The 20,704-nt window shown below is 44.7% G+C and overlaps 1 protein-coding gene across 4 annotated transcripts in view; it reads right to left on the bottom strand.

Moving 5' to 3' along the window:
• CADPS (calcium dependent secretion activator) overlaps positions 1–20,704 on the bottom strand; it is a gene marked incomplete at both ends in the record, with an annotated part of 216,706 nt that overhangs the window by 18,033 nt on the left and 177,969 nt on the right. For all 4 annotated transcript variants that reach the window (XM_080350539.1, XM_080350537.1, XM_080350538.1 and 1 more), the window contains 6 exons: positions 2,795–2,902; positions 6,006–6,038; positions 10,906–10,989; positions 12,057–12,131; positions 17,341–17,488; positions 20,369–20,524. In XM_080350539.1, coding sequence (XP_080206665.1) covers positions 2,795–2,902; positions 6,006–6,038; positions 10,906–10,989; positions 12,057–12,131; positions 17,341–17,488; positions 20,369–20,524 — 604 coding nt within the window. The remainder of the gene's footprint in view (positions 1–2,794; positions 2,903–6,005; positions 6,039–10,905; positions 10,990–12,056; positions 12,132–17,340; positions 17,489–20,368; positions 20,525–20,704) is intronic.

Below are 20,704 nucleotides of genomic sequence, written 5' to 3'. Positions count from 1 at the left end.
ATGCGGGGATTAGGAATATTCTGGAGGCTGCAAACCCCCCACCGAACGTGCAATAGGCAACCTCGCACTGTGCACCGCTGCTCTTGCACTGCTCACGACTGCACAGAAAGGGGATTTAGCTCTATATTGTGAGTGTCTCTAATGTGACCCCAATGACAGTGGAGGAACTTCCTGCAGGCAGATTTAAGCTGTTTACCTGGCATTGCTGCATGTATTAATATATAACAACCTAAAACTGGACTAAGCTTTTGGCTGGGGTAAGTCAGCATCACTGCACCAAGTTAACAAAGGAGCCAGCCTCGAAAGTGTTAATAATCTCATTGCCTGGAAAAACTCTGCACTAAGAGGATTGCTCCTCTGCCATTCCTGTGGAAGCGGGAACAAAATGAGGCCCAAGTCTAATTCAGTATCATAAATACCATTTTTGATTATGCCTCTTCTCTTATTAAAAAGAGAGCTAGCACCTAAAATGTCCTCGGAAATATGACCATTGGTACAGAGATCAAAGGAGCTTAATGACCCTGTGGCCATGCCATGTTGCTGTGTTAGCTGCAGGGCTGTGGCTGAGATTAAGCTCAGGACAATGCTGTTAAGCATTTGCTCCTGTCCTTACCGAAACATAGATGAACACAGCACTGATTTAAATGGGATCTGGGCCCAGGTGACGCCCACATGATCATAAAACCTGCTGCTACTGACCCGCCAGCAGCACCTCAGTCGTGCCAAGAGCTGACCTCAGGAGCAGTTTGCTTCTTCAGCTACAACTTGGCAAAGACGACACACGACCACTCAAAACATAATTCCAATTTTTGGGTGGCTGGAGCTTGGCGCATCCCCCTCCCTCCTTGCGAACAAAGAGCCCCGCAGCCCACCCCGCTTGCGGGTGCACACTCACGTACATGAGACACATGCAAAGATGCCAGCGGCATCCAGCGGCATCAGGTCCCAACGCCGCTCCACTGGTGCAGGGAGTGGGAATGGGAACAGGAATGGGAACAGCTCCCACACTGCCTGCAGCTGACGTGGGTCGAAACAGGCAGTGCAATGTAAAAACCCTACTCTTGATTATTTTATTTCGCATGGACTAGGGACACTCAAAGAAAGCAGGGAGGGAAAGAAAGGTTTTGCACTTTTTGCTTTCCCCAAAATAGCTGTTTTTTTTTTTTTTATGTCAACTGTTAATTTGTTTAAAATATGGCTTGGTAAAACTAAGTACGAGCAGATCAAACTGAAATCAATATTTGCGCTAATTACAGCCTTTTGGAAATTGGAAATAATGGCCCAAAGGGTACAAACACACCAACTGTGAATCATAGGAAAAGGATGAGGGAAAAGGCAGTGTGGGCATTGAAAAGAACAGTCCAGATGAGCTCTGGAAATTTAGCTGCTCATGGAATAAATTTCAACACAAACGAGCAATGCACTCGCAGGCCCGCTGCAGATGGAAGCGACAGTCTTTTGTTTTATGTTTTGTTTTTTCTCCCCATGCCTGCTTGATGGGTGATTTGCGTCTGGTGCTCTGCACTGCAAACTCTCCCCGGAGTGAGCAGGCGCGGGGCCCGGAGGAGCCGCTGCCGTGCTCCGTGCATGAATGAGGCATTCTCAGTGGATATGGGTCATGCTAGTAGATGTACACAGTAAGATTATTTGACTCTAATTCATGCCACTTGATATAATGTGATAAAACATTTGACATGAGAGATAAGTTCCATTTTAATCCGATAAGGTGCAGGGGAAAGAAAGAGTGGGGATTGTAAAGGAGGAAGAGGTTTCTCAGGGACAGGTAATGCGCAGATAGAGAGGCGTTAAGTGAGGGAGAAGGTTGGCTGGGAAAAAAAGCAGCTTTCCCTGCACACTGAGGAAGCAAAGGAGCGAGTAAAGAAAGCGAGGAAGGTTGTTACAGCTCCAGAGCCGGGAGACTGAGAAATGGCACTGCTGAGAGATGAAAGGAAGGAAAGTAGAAACAGAAGCTGCTTCAAACAGAAATCGATATATGGACAAATACCCTAAAGGAGACTGAAACACTAATGCTACAGGCTGGCCATCAACAGAAAACCTTCGCTATAGAACAGCTATGAGGACAGAAAGGCTATAACGCAACAAGAGCAGCAGAAACAGAGATATCGGTTAACATGCATCCAAATCCAAAACAAACGGGCATCACAGGTCACTGTTCTCTTACACTTCAGTGAGTTTATCTTGTGCAACAGAAAAATAGCTTTGAACATCTGGGTCATCTTCATCAAGGAGACCATGTCTCAACTTTACTTTTGGTGTCAGACACCACAAGATGGTCCTCCTGAAATATAAAACTCCATTCCTAATCAGCTCTAATTTGGTTAGCTTTTAAAATTGAAATTTAGTATGCTTAATTTGCTGTCAGTTTTGGAGAGCTTGTCAATGAAACACACTGCAAAATGTGCAGAAGAAATGGCCCTTAGTAAACTCATCTGCCAAAAACCCAGCTCAAATTTTAGCAGTGAGAACAATGACCAAGATGTTCTGTTACACAGAGATTTTCCACAAGCTTGAACATAGTAAAGAGCTCTCTGAGAAGATGCTGTTCCCTCAAAATCCACACACAGACAGACCAAGACACAGTAGACTAGAGTAGAGATTTAAAGCAGGCAGAGAGCAGATACGAGCCTTAGTCAGAAAGAAAGGAAAGATTTATTTATTTTTTAAAGCTATAACCAATAAATTTTCTCAAAATGTGACTTATCCTCCTGTCTTATTTTGTCACATTTTGGGTTTCTCCTGCTTGGTGTCCAAGGAGGAGAAGGCATTTACTTACATCAAATAACCTTTCTATATACATCTCCTCATTGACCTTATCACGCAGGACATCCTGAGAGTGGCGGACAAATGTCACATAGGCATCAGCAACATCCATCCCCGGCTTCTGCATGGGGGAGAGAAGAAGAAAGAGAGAGAGAAACATGAATAGCGGCATATGGGCAGCTCCACCGTGTAGCCTCATGGCTGCTTTGCCTCCTCCTCTATCTCCTGCTCTCCTCCTGCAGCTCGTGTGCTCCTTACCTGACAGACACTGAGCTTCGTGCCCTGTGCCCAGCAAAACACCATGCACAGCACCAGACCACGCAAAGGCACTTGCTTTCTCTTCTTTCACCTAGAGCGAAGCCAGTCAGAGGAATAAAGCTCTTCCTCAACATACTGATGCTGGGAAGTTGTCTTGCTACCTTTGGTGCTGTTGACCTAATGAGTGAACCAGCAAGCGGGGCTGGCGATCTGTTGTTTTCTTGGGTTATCTTCTCTATGCAAACCGTCTGGTTTCTGAGGGCAGAAAGCTAACAGCCAGAGCTGGGCTCTTGGTTCTTCTACGGTGTGAGAAGGCATGCAGCAAGCAGCTGGTGTTGCAGGAGGCATGACAAAAATCACCTTTCTTTCTCCATTTAGATCCCTGACTTTAGCTTACATTTAGTGCTGCTTTGAAGAAGAAATTGGGTAAATGGTAGGTCAGGGAATGTATGTCTAAACGAATGTTCAAGCTGCCGCTACACTGCAGGAAGCCTCCCTGTGCTGCCACAGCTCTACAGCTCTCTGCAGAATTTAACTGGCTTTAAACAGCAACCTACAAGCATGCAAGATTTTGGGATAACCGCATTTCTTTAAAGAAAGCAGGAACTGAGGCAGGTGGAAGGGAAAATACTTATTAAAAAAAAAATCCAGTTTCAGTTCACATTGCTTGATATATTGGAATCAAACTTACCTCAAAGGAAAGCCATTAAAATACTGTAACATGACTCATTACAAGAGCTGCCACAAAATCTTAAATTTCCATGGCACATTGTAAGTTTGTTAATAACTAGTGTCATTAGTTTCCATTACTGTGATTTACCTCAGATCACAGAGTATCATTTTTCTGCAAGATACGATTGTCAGCCGCTGTAAATTGAAGTTAGTTAACACATCTGTGTAATTTCCAGGGTGAAAATGAGGACAGTTTGGAAAGCAGTAGGAAGGGAGTTTTTTAATACAAAGCAAACAATTATCAAGCAAAGGGCCAGTGCTTGGCCCTTGGGAAGCCAGTAACATTTCTTAACACCTACTGCAACAATGACAAGGTATTAATTTGAAAAACAATGAGGACAACACAGATGTGGCAGTAGTCAAGTGTTACACTTTCAAGCAATTTTCAGCGTGCCGATCGTGCCCATTTCAAGGTGGCATTAAACCGATCGGTTTGTACCCAGACAATTGCAATGGCGTTTGCGGAATTAGATTTAACCGATGCTTTTCTCTTCAACACCAAGATTTCCCCTCTGTCCTCTAAAAGAGGACCCGCTAACAAAACAGGTTTTTCTTTTTCCTTCCCCCAGAAAGGCAGCACCTCACTGACCATGGAGCATCCTCCCTTAGAGGTTTGGGAACTGTGCAGGGCTGGTGGTTGATTTCATTAAAAATTTTGGGGCTGTCAATGAAGCTGTTGTAAGGTGGCTTAATTTCCAGGGAGAGGTGTGGAAACAACCAGGAAATAACCCAGATGAATGATTTCTGCTCTATTTTATGCAAGAACCAGAGCACCTGACTGTCTCCAAGGATGGGAGCAGACCCTGCTCCTCCTGCATGGCCACGATGCTGAGAACCTCCAGAGGGTCTCCCAGGTACAATGAGAAAATGTTTTTGGAAAAGCTTAAAAGGGTTACATAGCATTTTATTGAGGTTGCTTCCCTAGACAAACTTTACTTTCCAGGGACACAGAGGGCCCATAGAAGGCCACTCTTTGCCCTGAAAGTTACTTTAAATAACTATTCTGTGCTCAAATTCCTGATGATTAAATATTTAAGATGCACTTGAATGACTAGGAGTTTCAACTGAAGGATCTCCACATTTTCTAGAGCTGGAAATGAAGCCTGAGTCTGTCTTTATAATGCTCTCAAAATCTTGTTTCTATTACTCGAAGACAACAGGATGCCAATCACTGCATTGGGATATTTTAAATCAAGCAAGATCTCTTACTGTTCAAGAGTTTGTCTTCCTCATGCTGGGCTAAAGGTAACAGCAAATTGGTAGGAAAGATTTATTTTGGGCTAAAGGCATGGAAACACCAAACACAGATGATGTGGTCCAAGATGTCTGATAAATTTATCACGTCATGTGAGAGCATGCAGAGCAATCACATCTGCATTAAAAGTACATATATACACTATACATACAGGTCATCAAACTGAGTTATTCTTGATTTACGCTGCCCAGTCTAACTGGATGCAGGAACAGGTATCATGTGTTAAGATCCACTCTTTTTTCATTTGTAATTGCTCAGGATCTTTCTGCTTGTAACTGTTACAGTAGCCCCTTATTCCAGCCAACATTCATATGCTACACTTCAACTCAACCTAAATGTAAATTTCTGGCAAGTTAAGTTCTCTGTCTAAGAATGTTAAGGGCTCTTTTCCTTATGAATCAAGGTCTAATTAGAGGAGACGATGTACAGTTTTCCTATACCAATTACAGAAAAATGGAAAAAATTATTTTCATTAACAATTTCCCAAACACATGTTGCTAGCTCATCATCATTTCCCCAAAGTAATAAAAAGCCATTTTCCAAAAGAGTAAAATAAACCAACAATTAGAAGAACAAAAATAAAATAGATTAGCTAATGTGTTAGATATGTGTTGGCTCAGTTCTAACATGTCTGGACCTTTTTGTTTGGAAAATATACTGTGTTTGTAGAAGTCCAAATGAAGAACTAACAGAATGCATTGCTCCTATTTTTCTAAATGCGATCCAAGCCAATTGCATAAATATGGTACCTTTTTGACACCATCTGCAAATTATTGCCTAAACAGCCTCATAGGTCTCCATTAGAGGGTAACTGCTCATTATTAACTTCATGGGGATATTCTTTCCAGTTCAAATGTTAGAAGTGCGAAGGCTCATGGTTCAGTCTTGGCTGTTAATGCATAATGTGGGTTGCTACACATGCCATAAACCAAAGCACGATGCAAATTACTATGACAGAAGTTGTTTAAATTGTGCTTACGGGTACATCCACGTATTTGGAAGCAGCCTTCACCTGCAAAAGGAACAAGAAGAGAGTTTACACCATCAGTACATCTTCAGGTCTTGGCTTTTTCTTTAAACACCTGTAAGAGATTCTCCAGCCGAGACTTGGGACAACATAATGCTGAGTGGGGGAAAAAGGGTGATGAAAACTACCTTTCCTGTCTAAAAGAATAGGCAAGGGTGGCATTTTTGTTGTTGTTGTTGTTTTGGAGAGGTAACTTTATTTCTGCTAAAGCTCTAATAGCAACAGATGATAGTGTGGGAGTTGTGCTTCTCCCTTCTCCTTCAGCGAGCGGGGGAAGATGGGGTTCGAAACTAGACATAGTTATTTTCTTTGGAGGCCTCGTTCTCCACCTGATGCCGCATGTCTCGGAAGGCAATGCCTGTCTCTCCTGTCAGGAGCTGCACCCCGGGGCCCGTGGGAGCTCCCCTGGCAGCACGATGGCACGGCGAGGCTGGCAGGCACCTGCACCATGGTGGCCACAAGAAAGCACTCAAAGGACCCTCGTTCTGCCCCCTGCCCATAGTCCCAGCTGTGGTGAGGTTCCCCCAGCTTCGGAGGCTGCAGCCTGGGATGTTATTTCCCCCCTTTTCACTGGCTGTGACACTGGCAGGAGCTCACAGACTGTGCTGGGGCAGCGTGCTCACTCCATAGCACAGAGAAGTGCCCCAAAGTTTTTCTGCTTCCCCAGACTGAGAACATCTACACTAGTTTCCTACAGTTTTCCCCCTCCTTTTAAAAGATGTTATTTGAGGGAGGGTTTCAGAGGGTGGACGCTGCACTCTGCAGTGTCCTCACACCCTGGTGGGGGCTGTGAGTCCCCAAATTTCCTTTTGTTTGCCACGCAGCAGGGTGCACATCGCCTGGCACAGGAGGTGAGGTGGCCCCAGTGTCAGGGCCAACTTTTCCAACTGAGCAGTGCCCAGCTGGCCAGAGAGACCTTTTTCCCACTGTAGCATAAGGCACTGTGTCTAGAAAGAGCACAGTTGAGATTTTCCACAACGCTTCTGCTTTTAATTAGGGTAAGCGTTGCCGGCCATCTTTGTTTGGGTGTAAAAGCTCACCTGCTTTTAAATATTTCTAAAGCTACCATTAAAACAGCCTAAATATAACACGCACACAGTTGCATCTTGGGATGAATAAATTATGTGTCCCGAATGAGAGAATGAATGTATGTGTGAGACAGAATGTGAGAGTGGGTGGAAGCACTCATATGGTGTGTGTGGGGGGTGCATAATTAAGCACAATGAGGCGATACAAAAGACCAGACTGGTGGTAATTGCTGAGGTGAACGCTGCAAGTATTGGCAGCACCCCGGCTGCCGAGCCCGAGGGCAAGAACAGAGGGAAGGGCAGGACGAGGGCACTGAGCGCCTGTCGCCGCGACGCGATCTGGCTGTCAGAGGGAACGGAGGGGGACGGGGCACGTCCCAGCGCACAAGTTTATGAGGGAGGTAGCAAAACCAGCACCAAACCATCGCTCCCGGTGAAGAGCAAACGCTCATTTCTCCTCCTGGTATCCCTGTTTCCAGGACACCTTGCCCTCTCACTGCCTTTATCCTCAGAACTTTCTTGGGAGGTAGCAAAGCACCATCCCTTGCTCCTGGGATCTGTGGAGCCTCAACCTTCCTGCGTGAAGGCAGCTGTATCCTGGCCAGTGACTGCAGCTCTAGGGGAGCCGGCAGTGGCCGCACACTCATGCTGGCGTGGAGCAGCACCAGGTTGGGCTGCCCAAGACACCTCCAAACGAGCTCTTTTTCTGAGCAGAAAAGCTAAAAAGAAGCTTGGAAAATGATGTGGTTCAACAGACCACAGAATTCAAGCCATGGTCTGTGCTTAGGGCTGCACCGTGCCATGCACCTGTATCTGTCAGTGTCATACAGGGCATTAAGCAATGCTGCGGCACCCCGGGAAACCTGCAATCTAAGCTTGGGTTTAGCACTCTTAGGTCCAGCTTAGCACCGCAGTCTCAAGCTGCCTTCTTCCTCAAAGCCAAGAGGCGACAAGAATAACTCAGTTGGCTTCCTGCAATCTCCCCCCTCCACCCACAAAAAAACTGAGCTGCTTCTCCTGCCCACTCCCCTTTAATCAGAATAATTACTTGTTTTTCTTTAAACTCAGATTTGGCTACATTTAGTGAAATTTCCAAACTGCCGGATGTTGTGTGATTTTTGCTAGGCTGCCGTTTTTCACAAAGTATGTAACTTTGCCATGAAATGTCTCAGTTTACCATACAAATTTTGTACGGAACAAAAATAAGATCTTTTGCTTCTGTCTCCCTTGGGTAATATGCAGTCTGTAGTTGTAATTGCTGTAGGTGTAACTCTCCACCTACAGAGGCCATCCAGATTAAAGAGAATTTTAGCAGCTGTCATTCCTGTGACTCAGTGGATCTGTACATGCAGACGCCCAGTCAGGGCCTGGGCTGCCGCTGCTGAGATGAACTTAAATGTAGCAACAAACAGAAAAGAAAAAAATAAAGTCTGTCCAAATTTAGAAGGGTGTTTTCCTCTCAAAGTGCTCTGGAAGGAGAAGTGGCTAGTGAGAATTTATTAGGACAACTGATGCATTAATTTTATCTTGAATTTCGAGGCAAGAATTGGAAATGAGGATATCCTACTAGGTGATAAAACTGTCTGTCACAAGACCCCCGATTACATGTCACTTGCAGAGCGCCTGGAAAACACACGATGAAAGAAGTCGGTGGAAGGGGGCGGGAGACTAATGCTTTCTAGAGCTCAGCGGCTTGGACCATCACACTTTGTTGTATTTGTTCAGACAGGGAAAACGTGGGAGGTGGTGCAAGCATGCTGTAACAAGAGAGAGTTTCTCTATTTATCGCTGCAAAGACTAAACACAGCAAGTCACATTACTACTGCAGTGAAGGGAGACAGTCTAAGCCCAGTGCCAAAGGGGTCAGACCTGTTTCTCAGCCTCCTTTTGCAGCTGGTGCTGCCCAGTGGCTCACAGCAAATGAAGGGGCCAAAGCAAGAAATGTCCCTTGCCTGGAAAGGAGCAATCCTGCTCCTCCACAACGTATGCAGCCTCCTTGCTGGGGGCGAGGGGCTCAGCACCTTCCTGGGGATGTGCATACACTACAACCCACCTGCACAATAACTACTTGGATGCACATCCCTTCCTGGCTGGAAACTCAGGAAACTGAAGCTATGGTTCAAAGGCCTCAGGGTTGTCAAAGTGGGACACACCATTTTGGTGCTGCTGGGGCAGTTAATTGTCAGTAAATGTCCAAGGAGCAGCAGAATGAGGATGCCTGAACCCTGTGCATTTATGTGCTGCCTCTTCACGAGTGTCCAGAGCCCAAGTGTAGCTGGGGGGTCTGCTCAGCAATTGAAGGGAGCAGCACTTGTTAGTCTAAACAGTAGGATGTGGTGGGAGCAGCACAGCATCAGCCGAGGAACAGCTTAGATGCACGGAGAAGGAAGGGCTGCACGTTACACTGTCTGCTCGAGCTGATGCTGGTGCTTCCGATGCCTGGAAAGCTGCCGCCTCCACATCCTCTGCTGCTGGCGTGTGAGCATCTCCTCACCCTCTGCAGCACTGGAATGAGGGAAGGTATCCACCATGAGCCATCCCCTGCATTCCCCCGAGCAGGCACGAACACAGCCCTGGGGCTGTAACCATGCAGCGGTTATCTTGGGAGAAAAGTTGCACTGTGGGGCAGGAAGTGGGACACCCTTCCTTTCCCTCCTTCTCTGAAAAACAAAGTGCCTCCAGCACAACTGAAAAGTAAGGATGCTTAGTTTGAACCCTGTGGTGGTTTAGATAAGCTGCCAGACTTTGTGTGTGCACAGGTATCCAAGAGAAGAGTTTCTTGCCTCCACTGGTAAGTCTTCCTACATCCATCCCCACTTCCAAACAGATCCTACAAAACTGCCTCAAGCTCAGGAAAAAGGGCCCAAAAGTAGCAAACAACAGACAATTGCCACTAGCTAAGACAACTCCTGAAGGAGATGTTGGAAAGCCTTCCCAGTTTGCAGAGCAGTGCCTTCTGCCTCCTGCCCAGACTCCGTGAACAAGTGAGCACAGTACGGGCTGCACATGTGGGTGGTTGAAAATGCCAATGCAACTTTCCAAGCAACTCTGCACACCTGCCTGTGAGCTGAGATAAGAGAAGCCACACTTGCAAAAAGACACTCTTGTAAACTTTCTGGCATGCATTTTCAGAAGACCTTTGGAAATCAGCTGCTACGTGCTTTTCCTAAGAAGCTGTCACAACACTTTTCTGGAATACATCTCAGATTGCTAAACCCTTGCTGGATACTGAGGCAAATTTTGTATGGATATTGTTCTTGTCCTGTAGCTTTCTAGGAAATACATAATGGGATGAGCCTTGAATTGGTTTTGCAATGTTAGGGAGAAATGTGGTGTTAGAGGCACCTTGTGCTTCATGACCTCATGGCATTTCCCCCTACCTTGTTCTCTTTTAGAAACACAAAGGCACTCCATTGTTTTGTTTTTTACTAATTAAGATGTCCCAGTTATGGCCAGAAGACTAAGAGGAACACATTTGTCATGCAAAGTGACAGCAAAGCAACTTCTTTAGCTAGGAAAATTGCATTTACAGCACAATGATTGTTTTTCACCTTCATATACATCCTCAGCAGAATAAACTCCACCAACCTGAATGATGACTGGAGATGGCTTTACTCTGTGCTACAATATGATGGCATATGCTTCTTGGGTGTTCATGCACTGTACATCTGCATACATCTTGTTTGACTATTCATGTGAGGGTTACAGTGTTCAAACATCACACAATGGCAGAATAATTATGTAGGGGTTCTAGTCCTGGGAAAGCAGGAGATTACAGCTCATGAAAAAAAAAATGAAGAAAGGAGAATATTGTCTGTACTTACAGTAAATGACAGGAAAGAAGAAAACAAAGTTCCTTCATCGTATCTGGACAGTTTGGCCAAGACTCCTTCCAAAATGGTGACAAACTACAAACACAAAAAATACTGCAATTATTTTTAATAACTGAAAAAGGGTGTAAAAGTCAGCACCAGCTGCAAAGAAGTCAGTGGAGCTCACAGCATTGCCAAAGGAACAGACAACCTGTCCTTGATCCCAGCGGGCCAGGGAGCAGGAGAAAGGAACATTGCTTTTCGGGTGCTACATGGTCCAGCTCTCGCTGGGTGTGAATCACCCCTCGGTGTCACAGGTGATGCTGGGCACGGTGTGTACAGTGTGTGTGGGAGCCACCACAGCCTCTCTGGGCAGGGAAGCCTGTGGTTCTTGCTCCCAGTATGCAGTGTCAAGCACGCAGCTAGCTGGGTATTCTTGCAGAAGAATCAAACTGGCATATGTTGGTGTATTATGTTTAAAGGTCTCCACTGTATAATACGGATGACTTGTTCTCAGAAAGTTTGAAACTAGAGGAAAACACACCCCACCATCTTTCTCCCTACGTACCGATTCCCCTCTGTGCTAGCGCAGCTCACCAGACCCACACAACAACCCAAGGGAAATGCTGGCAGCTGAGCTAGAGGAGCTGACTGACGAAAAACAATTTCCAAACAATTAAACCTGACATTTTGGAATGCATTTCCCACTACTGTCACTTCTAAATTAATTTCTTAGAAGAGCATATGGCGACCCTGCACAAGATGAGCTATTTTGTCCACACAACCTTATGCATAGGAGTGGTGACCATCTCTGCATGCCACCCCAACGTCTACACAGCAGCATTTAGCAGTGCCACCCCCTGACGGCAGCTACCCTCTGTGCCATGGGGTGATGCTGACCACAGGGTGTTACCCCATCAACATAACACCCGTTCCTCAAAACCACTTCTGGCCCAGTATGGCAATGCTGCTAGCAGCACATTACATTTCACGCAGTTCCTAATCATCAAAGAGTCACCAAGAAAGGACTGGGAGATGTATGATGTTGCCTGTGAGAAACAAGAAGCCAATTCAACAGCTTAATGTGTCACATTTTAATGGAAACGCACGTATTAAAAACGCAATGTTAACAGTGAATCACTCCACCTGAAGCCGAAGGTTACCTTTGCCACTAGGAGTGTTATCATTTCTTTGACGGTTTCCTCAATTAGTTCATCTATTTTTGAATGGTACTGGTGCTAAAGAAAAATAAAAGGAGAGGGGGAGGAAAATATTAGCATTGATCACAGGCAAGAGCTCTGTGGTTGTCAGCCTTTTCCCTTGGTAAACCACAATATGCAGTATAAAACAGAACTGTGCAGCTTGTTACCCTGTGCTCTGCTATAGTGGCTAGTGATTACTTACACTTGTAGGAGAGATATTGAATTTGAGAGAATCTCACACCAGGTTGTGAAGCGTGAGCAAACCCTGTCCTCTTCTGTGTGCTCGCAGCTCCGAGAGCCACATGCACACATTGGAGGGGAGGCCTTGCTGTGCCTGAGATCACCAGCACCCTGGGCTTCTAGAGACCTCAAAGTCCTTTAGCTTCAGTTCTGCAGGTATTACCCGGTTCATTTTGCACGTGGATTGCACCTGACAACAAATAGAGCAGCCTTTGCCTAGGGCACCACAAACCACGCAGCCCTCAGGGGGATTTGCTGCACTGGGGGGGTTTGCAATGGGTTAAACCCCTTCCCATCTTCTGCGGCAAAGCACTGGAATGCACGTTACGCCTTGGGTTCAGCAGGCACACAGCTCAAATTAAGCACTCATTTAAACACTTTGTTCAAGTGACTGTAAAATAGATTTAAAAAACCCCGACAAACCAAGATGAGGCTTTTTGTCCCATGCAAAAGGCAGCAGCAGTGCAGCCCCGAGCCCTGGGCGGTGTGCAGATCCCGCGGCACGAGCGCAGAACGGGCTGACCAGCGCCGGTCCTGCAGCATCAGCCTTTCTGAGTCTTCAACCCAATTTCTGCACATGCCAAACCTTGCTTAGCTTGGGAGCTCTGATGCAATCAGCTGCAATATGGCTAGAATAGGTACTAAAATACAGTCTTCAACTAATTTAGAAAAGACCTGTTTCCAATACAAGATTTAATTAGTGAAAACATACAGTATATTCTTATTTTCAATGGACTGAGAAAATACTGATTATGACTGCTTTCCAACACAAAACATTTGATTTTTCAGTCAAACATTTCAAGCTCTGGTGCTAGTCACTATATTCATTACCACTTGGCATTAATATTGTTTTAAAATGTTAACATCAAATCACATTGAAAGAGACAAATCTGCTTTAAATACTAATCAGACTTTGGGAAAGAAGACTGTGAGGGCTTTACAAATGCTAGATGTTGGTCTCAGTGTCTGATTTGTAGTCTCTGAACTGCTCTACAGTTTGGGGATTTTTTTCTATGACAGTAACAGACTAATACAGGAATTTGGAAAAAAAGAAAATAAAAGTAGGACACACTTACCCACTCTTTAGCAAACTTTTCAGATGATTGGGGACAGAAATAAAGAGGAAAGTGCAAAAGACAGGAAAAAGAACATATGAAGATAAACAATAAATAAACCAAAATCTTTCTAAAAGATGGACATATGAGAGCAGCAGCATCATGCACAGAAACAATAAGCAATGGAAAATGAAATGTGACCAAAACCTCCTTTCACTGAAATATCAGAGATTACTACCTGTAGCATTTGCAGGCAGTAAAGAGATCACAGTTATGACTGATCTGTATAAACGCAGAGTGAGCTCTTTTCAGCTTCCAGGATTGACCTGGCTGTTCCCAGCACAGCTGGAGATGTGGCTGTGGGGTGACAGGGACCTGTTACAGCTGGGTATGGACAGGAGCTGCTGGTGTCCACAGCATGCATGGCCAGGACCTCCTAAGGGAGATGAAGAAGGGGTTGTGCATATATTGGGGTTGTCTTCCTCGTGATGTTTTCATTCTGCTGCTGCATTTTTTGTGTGTGTCTAAGACCTTGCAATCAAGTTAACTGCTTTCACTGGGTAAATAATGAGTTTTACTCGAAAATGGCTAGCTACATGCAAAACAATACGCTGTGAAATGCACCGACCAAGGCATTTTAAACTAAAAGCTTGTTTAAAAAGCAAACAAGAGCCCTGATGGAATAAAACCACAGCTCTGAAAGCAGAAGAGGACCTTGTGCATGCACCAAGGCAGCGCTGGTAGGACCCTGACCCCTCATTCCCATCACAGCTGTGGTCCCTGGGGCAGACTCGGAACCAGCGCCCAGGCCAGGGGTGGTGCAGAATGGGGCTGGTGAGGCTGTGGGTCCTGCCCCAGGTCCCTGCAGTGATGTGCCCCTGTCCTGCAGCCTCAGTTACACATGGGAAGGATGAGCCCTGGCCAGGATGTGGTTGGAGAAGGTGGCGGATTTGGGAAATGACTGCCTGGTGCTGCTTTCTCAGACATCTGGTTCATAAACCAGTGTTCACAATACCTCCTTCTACATTTCTTATGAAAACACCCAAGGTTAAAGATCACATAACTAGTTTGCTTTATCCAGCGTAGCCCCCACTTTCGATCGAGTTCATCGCAGCTTTCTATTAGCTCAATTATTACAATCCATAATCAGTGCACTACAATGATTCAACTTGACTTTATGTGATGAGTATCTTGCCTTGTCATGTAACAGATTGTGTGTACGTTGTATTTCTCTAAGGACCATCTGACCTTAGATATTAAATAGAAACATACTAGACCAACTGAGAAACATTTAATACATACATTTATCCCCTTAGATGTATTAAAAATTCAGAGGAAAAATAAATATTTAAGATGGTAAAGTATGTTTACCAAATGTTTTAACAGCTGCCTTTAGAGACAAGGAAATGGAAATGAAATGATGGGTGTTTGTTTCACAGGGTAATGCTCACAAAATGCGTTCAAGTATCTGTTGAAGTGAGTGTAACTGAAAGTAGTTTTGAAGGGAAGGTCTTTGGGGTGGAAAACCACAGGAGCGAGGTCAAATAAGGTGACAAGAGTCTCTGCCCGTGTACGGTTTGGATCGTCACAAAAATCAGTGGTTTGTTTCTAATCAAAATGCCTTCTCCAGCTAGGTCTCAACAAACACCCCGGTGTGAACACCGTGGAGGGCAATTTGAGCCCTTCTTGCTGCTTTTGACTGTCTGCAAAGGGACCAAGTATTTTAGGAGCCACGCGGCAGCTGCAGCACTGAAGGAGGGTCCCATCAGCGAGTGGCGTCTGTCCCTCCCTCCCCAGCAGGGCTGCAGGTGGCCCTGGCACACAGCAGGGATGGGGGTGGACAAAGGGACTCAATGATGCACAGACCCAGTTCCCCAAATTACAGAGGAAAACACAGGCTTGAAACCTGGTTTCTCATTCCTGTGCCTCTGTCCGACTGCTTCATCATTTCCACTGGGGACTGGAAGAGGTGGAGTGGCATTTTGTCCTCCCCTCTTGGGCTGTAATGACAGATCTATATCTTATAATAACTTTTACCCTCAAAGCAGGACCATCTCAGCACACAGGTTTAGACAGATCCAAGAAGAGGAGGTGGAGGTAGCCGAAATATGGAGTGGCACAAGCAAATGGAGGGGGGAGGCAGGAAAACTCATTAAAAGAAAGAAAAGAAGAAGGGAGGCTGTCTGAAATACTGCAGCCCTAAATGGTAACTTATGCACTGATAATTTACATCTGCTTCACAGGTCTATTAGTTCAGCTATCTGTTAGAAACCTCAGGCCCCAACGACTGCTGCTTGCCACAGGAGTGACGCTGCCTCTGAGCTGCCGTACCAAACACCTTCTGGAAGCGGCACAGGCAGATCTACAGAGCTGATTGCTGCTGCATGCGAGAACAGCGGAGAAACAACCGTCCTGCCGCCCGCTTCCCTCTCACTTGTCGTTTGACTCAGGCCAAATGTGCAACGTGACCAATACTCAAAATTTGGAGGAAACTGTGGCAAGCGCAAAGCATCACAAGTTAGTGTGGAAAGATGCAGCGAGTGCCTGGTGACACTACAGTCAAATGCAGCTGATGTTATCAGTCTCGTGCCATCTGAATACTTAACCTGACAGTTTTACAAATACAATGAGCTTGCTCTGTCATGATATCAGAGTCTGCTTGATTTCCTGAACATTCCCGTCCCCAGGGACTGTGCTAGTATAATGCACAAGGGTTTGATCTTGGTTTGCAGTGGGCAGCATCACAACTGTGGCCCTTTTGGGGCTGATGCTGCAGCAGCTGTGGGCTGAAGGATTTGGGGAGATAAGAGCGTATGAATAAGGAACAGAAAATGGTAAAGAAACTCATGTCTAGGCTTAGACAACAAAAGTCCACTTGTGATCTGCCTCAGCCAACTTGGGAGGACAAGGAAAGGACCTGATGATGAGCATTCTGAAACCTCTCTTGCAAGGTGACTGTCACAAATAAAATGTCATAACTGAAACATGTATAAGAAAAATAAAAAGAACAGCTGGATCTGATCCAAATACCACTGACATCAGGGCATGGATCCCTGCTCCATCCAGTGGCCTTTGGAGCAAGTCCTCCCAGAGGAACAGGGTGAGGTAAACAACTGAAAAAAACCACCAGCTTTCAATGATCCACTGCAAAATCTGACCATGGAAAGTCGTAGTGAAAGGGCTTATCTAGGAAAAGCTGACAAGGAACAGGATAGGAGAGCTTAACAGTATTTGTGAATTTATTCTAGACCGATCATATATGAATATTTAATTTGGCTTGAAACCACTGTAGCAAAATGGTCATTATGATGCATTAAATCTAATCCAATTTACATCTTTCTAATTCATGTATCAGTTCACAGAACTTCACCCTACAAATATGGCTTCCGAAGAAAAAATATCATCAATTAATTAAACCAGGTTTGTTGTTTGGAAGCTTGAGTCATTAAGAACTTGGAAATCCAGGATCATTAAGCATGCTGATCAAAGTCAATACTCAAGGAAACCACAGCAGCTGGAATTTCAATCTACTTTTGGAAGTTACCTTTTTTTTGCTTCCTTACAAGTGTCTCAGCAACAACTTGGCACTTCTGTTTTCTTTATGTTTGTCTACAGAAAATAGTCATACACAGAAACTGTGTTGCAAACACCTGACTCCAAGGTGCAGCTAATGACTCAATATATATGGTCATCATGCATCAACCAGGCTTAAGAGATACCTTATGCACACCACAGTCCTTGCAAAAAGCCACTCCTAAGTGACAGGGATTTTGAATACTTATATTCATTAGATTTATCTGAAAGCAAGCCCCTGCCTGTTCATCTGCACACTCTATATGGAAGGCTAAATACACAACTGATATAACGTCTCTGAAACTAGGGCAACAGGAGGTAGGAAATTTCATGAAATTGCCTTTAAAGGTTGTGAAGGGAAGAACCTGCATTTTTACCTCTTGGCCCATTTCCATACTGCAAAGCTTTGTTGACTGAGCTTTGGCATCCACCATGACATTAAACATGGTGCATATTGACTGAGGGACTCGGAAATCTGTTGATCGGCTGGTTTTCTGCAGCTTTACTTCAAATGCAATCCTGGTTCTGTTAAGGAAAAGAGAAAAAGATTTTTCAGTTGCTTTTTAACATATTGAAGCTAATAATAACGTGAAACAATACTGAGGAGAGTTGAACAAACCAGAAAGGCAAATGCTGCTGAGAGTGTTATAATGCAATTGTTACAAATGTACTTTTACTAAAAATGATTTTCCAGTTTAAAAAGAAATCCCCTTTCCAGATTACACACTATTTATAAAGTGTATAACAGTTCCAGGGAAACTATGACTTTCTCATGCTTGATAAACAGTGTGATGATATTACAAACAGCAGTGTCAATATACACCTATAATTTGGATGCACTGGCTGATTTATAACCACAGACAAATAGCAAGCCTGACGAATTAAAGGGAGCTCTTATTGCTCCATGATATCAACTACAAATACCAGAAGCTTGCTCATCGCTTGACTGAAAAGACATTGCCAGATCATTGCATTTCTAGGTCTATGTTATTTTGTTTCCTTGCTGGGAGTTCCTAATTGTCTCGTAATTTCACAGACATGGTTTCTCTGAAGCATACATGCTCACGAGAATACACCTGCAAAACGTGCAGGGGTGCAGTCGTGCACATAAGAACACACATACATTGCACCAGCCTGAACTCGCTGTGCTCGTGAGGTTTCACTCAGCTCAAATTTGACATCCCTGGCAGCTACAAACCATGTTATACCAAGAGCTTTGTTGGGCCAAAGACTACAGGATTCGATCCTGTGTTGTATTTTGAAATACCAAGGCATCTGTGAATCTAACATGGGGAATGCTCTGCGGTGCGGTGGGCATTGCCTTGCCTTTCTTTGGAGCCCCTCTGCAGATTCCAGAGGTGCTTCACAAATCTAACCCAACACACAACAATTATTACAGTAGATGGAATCTGCCAACAAATTAACATCAGATCTTCAATCTAGAAATAACAAATAATACCAGCTACAGCTCAGGAATAACTCTGATCTTGAAAGATCCTCCAAGGGTTATGAAAACAAAAACTCATTTACAAATGTGAAACTCCCATTCTTGGGATGAGGTTTGAGTTGGTACGTAGGTCCTCCTCCCTGGATTTATTAGTGAAACAGGTCTTCCTCGCAGGGGCTGCTTTCCTGACAGCACTGAAACAAAACCAAGTGCAGAAGGCTGGGTGGCTCCTCCATGGTATTCAACAGTTCAGAGACAGACGCAAAGAAAAATGTTGTGTCAAACTGAAATTGCTAAAGAAACCTTAGCCAGGCCCTGTTTGCAGGTGATATAAATAGGGAAGGCAGCATATTGGTTTACATCAGCAGTGGCATTTGAACTGATTTAATTACCAGTGCCAGATTTAGCCTGGACTCGGGGACTAGAATCTTGATAATTACCGAAAGGACCCAAAGTAACTGGGATTTTCCATCTCCTCGCAGAGATGAACGTGTTCCTACTTACTTATGCTCAGAACCATTATATATAGTAGTATCATTACAAGCAGGGCCAGGTTTTCACAGAGGGGCAACATATTTGTAGAAAGGTTGAAGCAGTTGAGGAAAATAAAAACCAAACCAACAAATGCCTTTCAGGCATACAAGCCCTTCTTCAGATGTACCTGGAAACTTGCTTATTTTTCCTAGTTATCTCAGCTGAGCTAATCTGGTCTTATTTCTGTAGATCATGGCAGCTCTAACTGCACTGCAGGTGCAGCAAAGGTGCCCAGCTTCAAATGTTTAAAAAAAAAGCCCAGAAAATGAGCATTTTGCTGGTGGTGCTGGTGGGCAGAGCAAAGAACAGGGCTCCAGCATTTGCTCCTCAAGGACAGTCTGACAATGGGAGGACAACTAAAGCTCAGGTTTTGTGCCAGCCAAAGGACCAAAGACGAGCTGCTACAATAAAGGGGGACTTGCTCAATGCCAAAGATGTCACGACCATCTCATTGCACTTAAAAGGCACTGGGTTTTATTTCAGAACTGTGAGAGCTGCCTGCCTTCCTGTGGGCAAGTCTCCTGCTTACATCTCAGGGACCGAACGTGCCTTCTCCTACGGTGACATTGCACAGCCAGACTGTGAGGAACATGCGAACAATAAATGCCGCGCTCACACTTGCAGAGTGGCCAGGCAATTGTGGTACAGAACAGCCACATCACACATTGCTGCTAATATTAGCCTGTACTAGCTATATTTGGCACTCATTTTTCCCTTAGTTCATCTCTTTGTCTATTAATTTCCACACAACGGAATGCAAAGTTCATTTCTCCCTCCTGTCTCGTTACCTCTGAGGTCAAAGGAACATAAAACACTGTGGAAAGGTTGGAAATTTAACCGTAACTTTTTGTTTTCAAAATGACAGCTGCCTGTATGTTGAAAAAGTTCTTTAAGGAAACCTCCATGTTTTGGAAGATCTGCAAGTGAGTATATTATAATGCGGGATGAGACAACAGAGCTTTTCTCTATCAGTTGCATATGTGACACCTGTATACCAATCTACACAATATTCCCTTTTTGAGATCACTTATTTCGCTTGTTTTTTTCATGGATTTGTGTTTGTCAGGTGGGTCCTGGGATCTTACTTAGGGCTATGCCTTCAGCAGTCAACACCAAACTGCATTTACCTCACATGTAGCACCGATAATAAGTAACAGCCCACAAAGCTTGAAAGAACGGGTGATTCATTGCCTTATTGTGAATATGTATTCTCCAGGGGCTCAACAGAGAAGTGCTTGCTTGAGAAAGTCCACAATTCACAACAATGCGGTGGCTTTCCATCATGCCTGTGCTGCGCAGAGTTAAGCTGAGGTGACTAATAAATGGTGGTTGAAGTGAAGCTTCATTGATAATAAGACAGAAGAAACAATTGCATCCTGTGAGCTCCTATGAGGAAAATGAGTGGTTTGCTCATGGGCATGTACCTTTTCACACAGGACTCGATCATGTCGCTCGCCATAAGCTTCAAGCGTTGCTCTAAGTGCTTTCCAAACTCCTCCTCAGGCCAGTGCAAATCCCGAATAAAGGTCTGCAGGGCATCAAGTTTCCAGAACAGATCTTCCGAGGTGCCTGATCCATTGCTGGCAGGGCAAAATGAGAACAAAAGTCATAAGTGGCATCAGGCTCTTTGTAACCTGATGTGGAGACCATTCCTGCAACAAGTGTAGAGCAGACAGTAGTTTCATACACAGGACAACGCTGGCAATCTCCACCATCAGGATTTTGAGTTTTACCATACAGTTGCCTAATCTACCTTGCTG

Source organism: Nesoenas mayeri (genome assembly GCF_963082525.1).
Source record: "Nesoenas mayeri genome assembly, chromosome: 10".
NCBI lineage: Eukaryota > Metazoa > Chordata > Aves > Columbiformes > Columbidae > Nesoenas > Nesoenas mayeri.
This window is presented reverse-complemented; position numbering and strand designations above follow the sequence as displayed.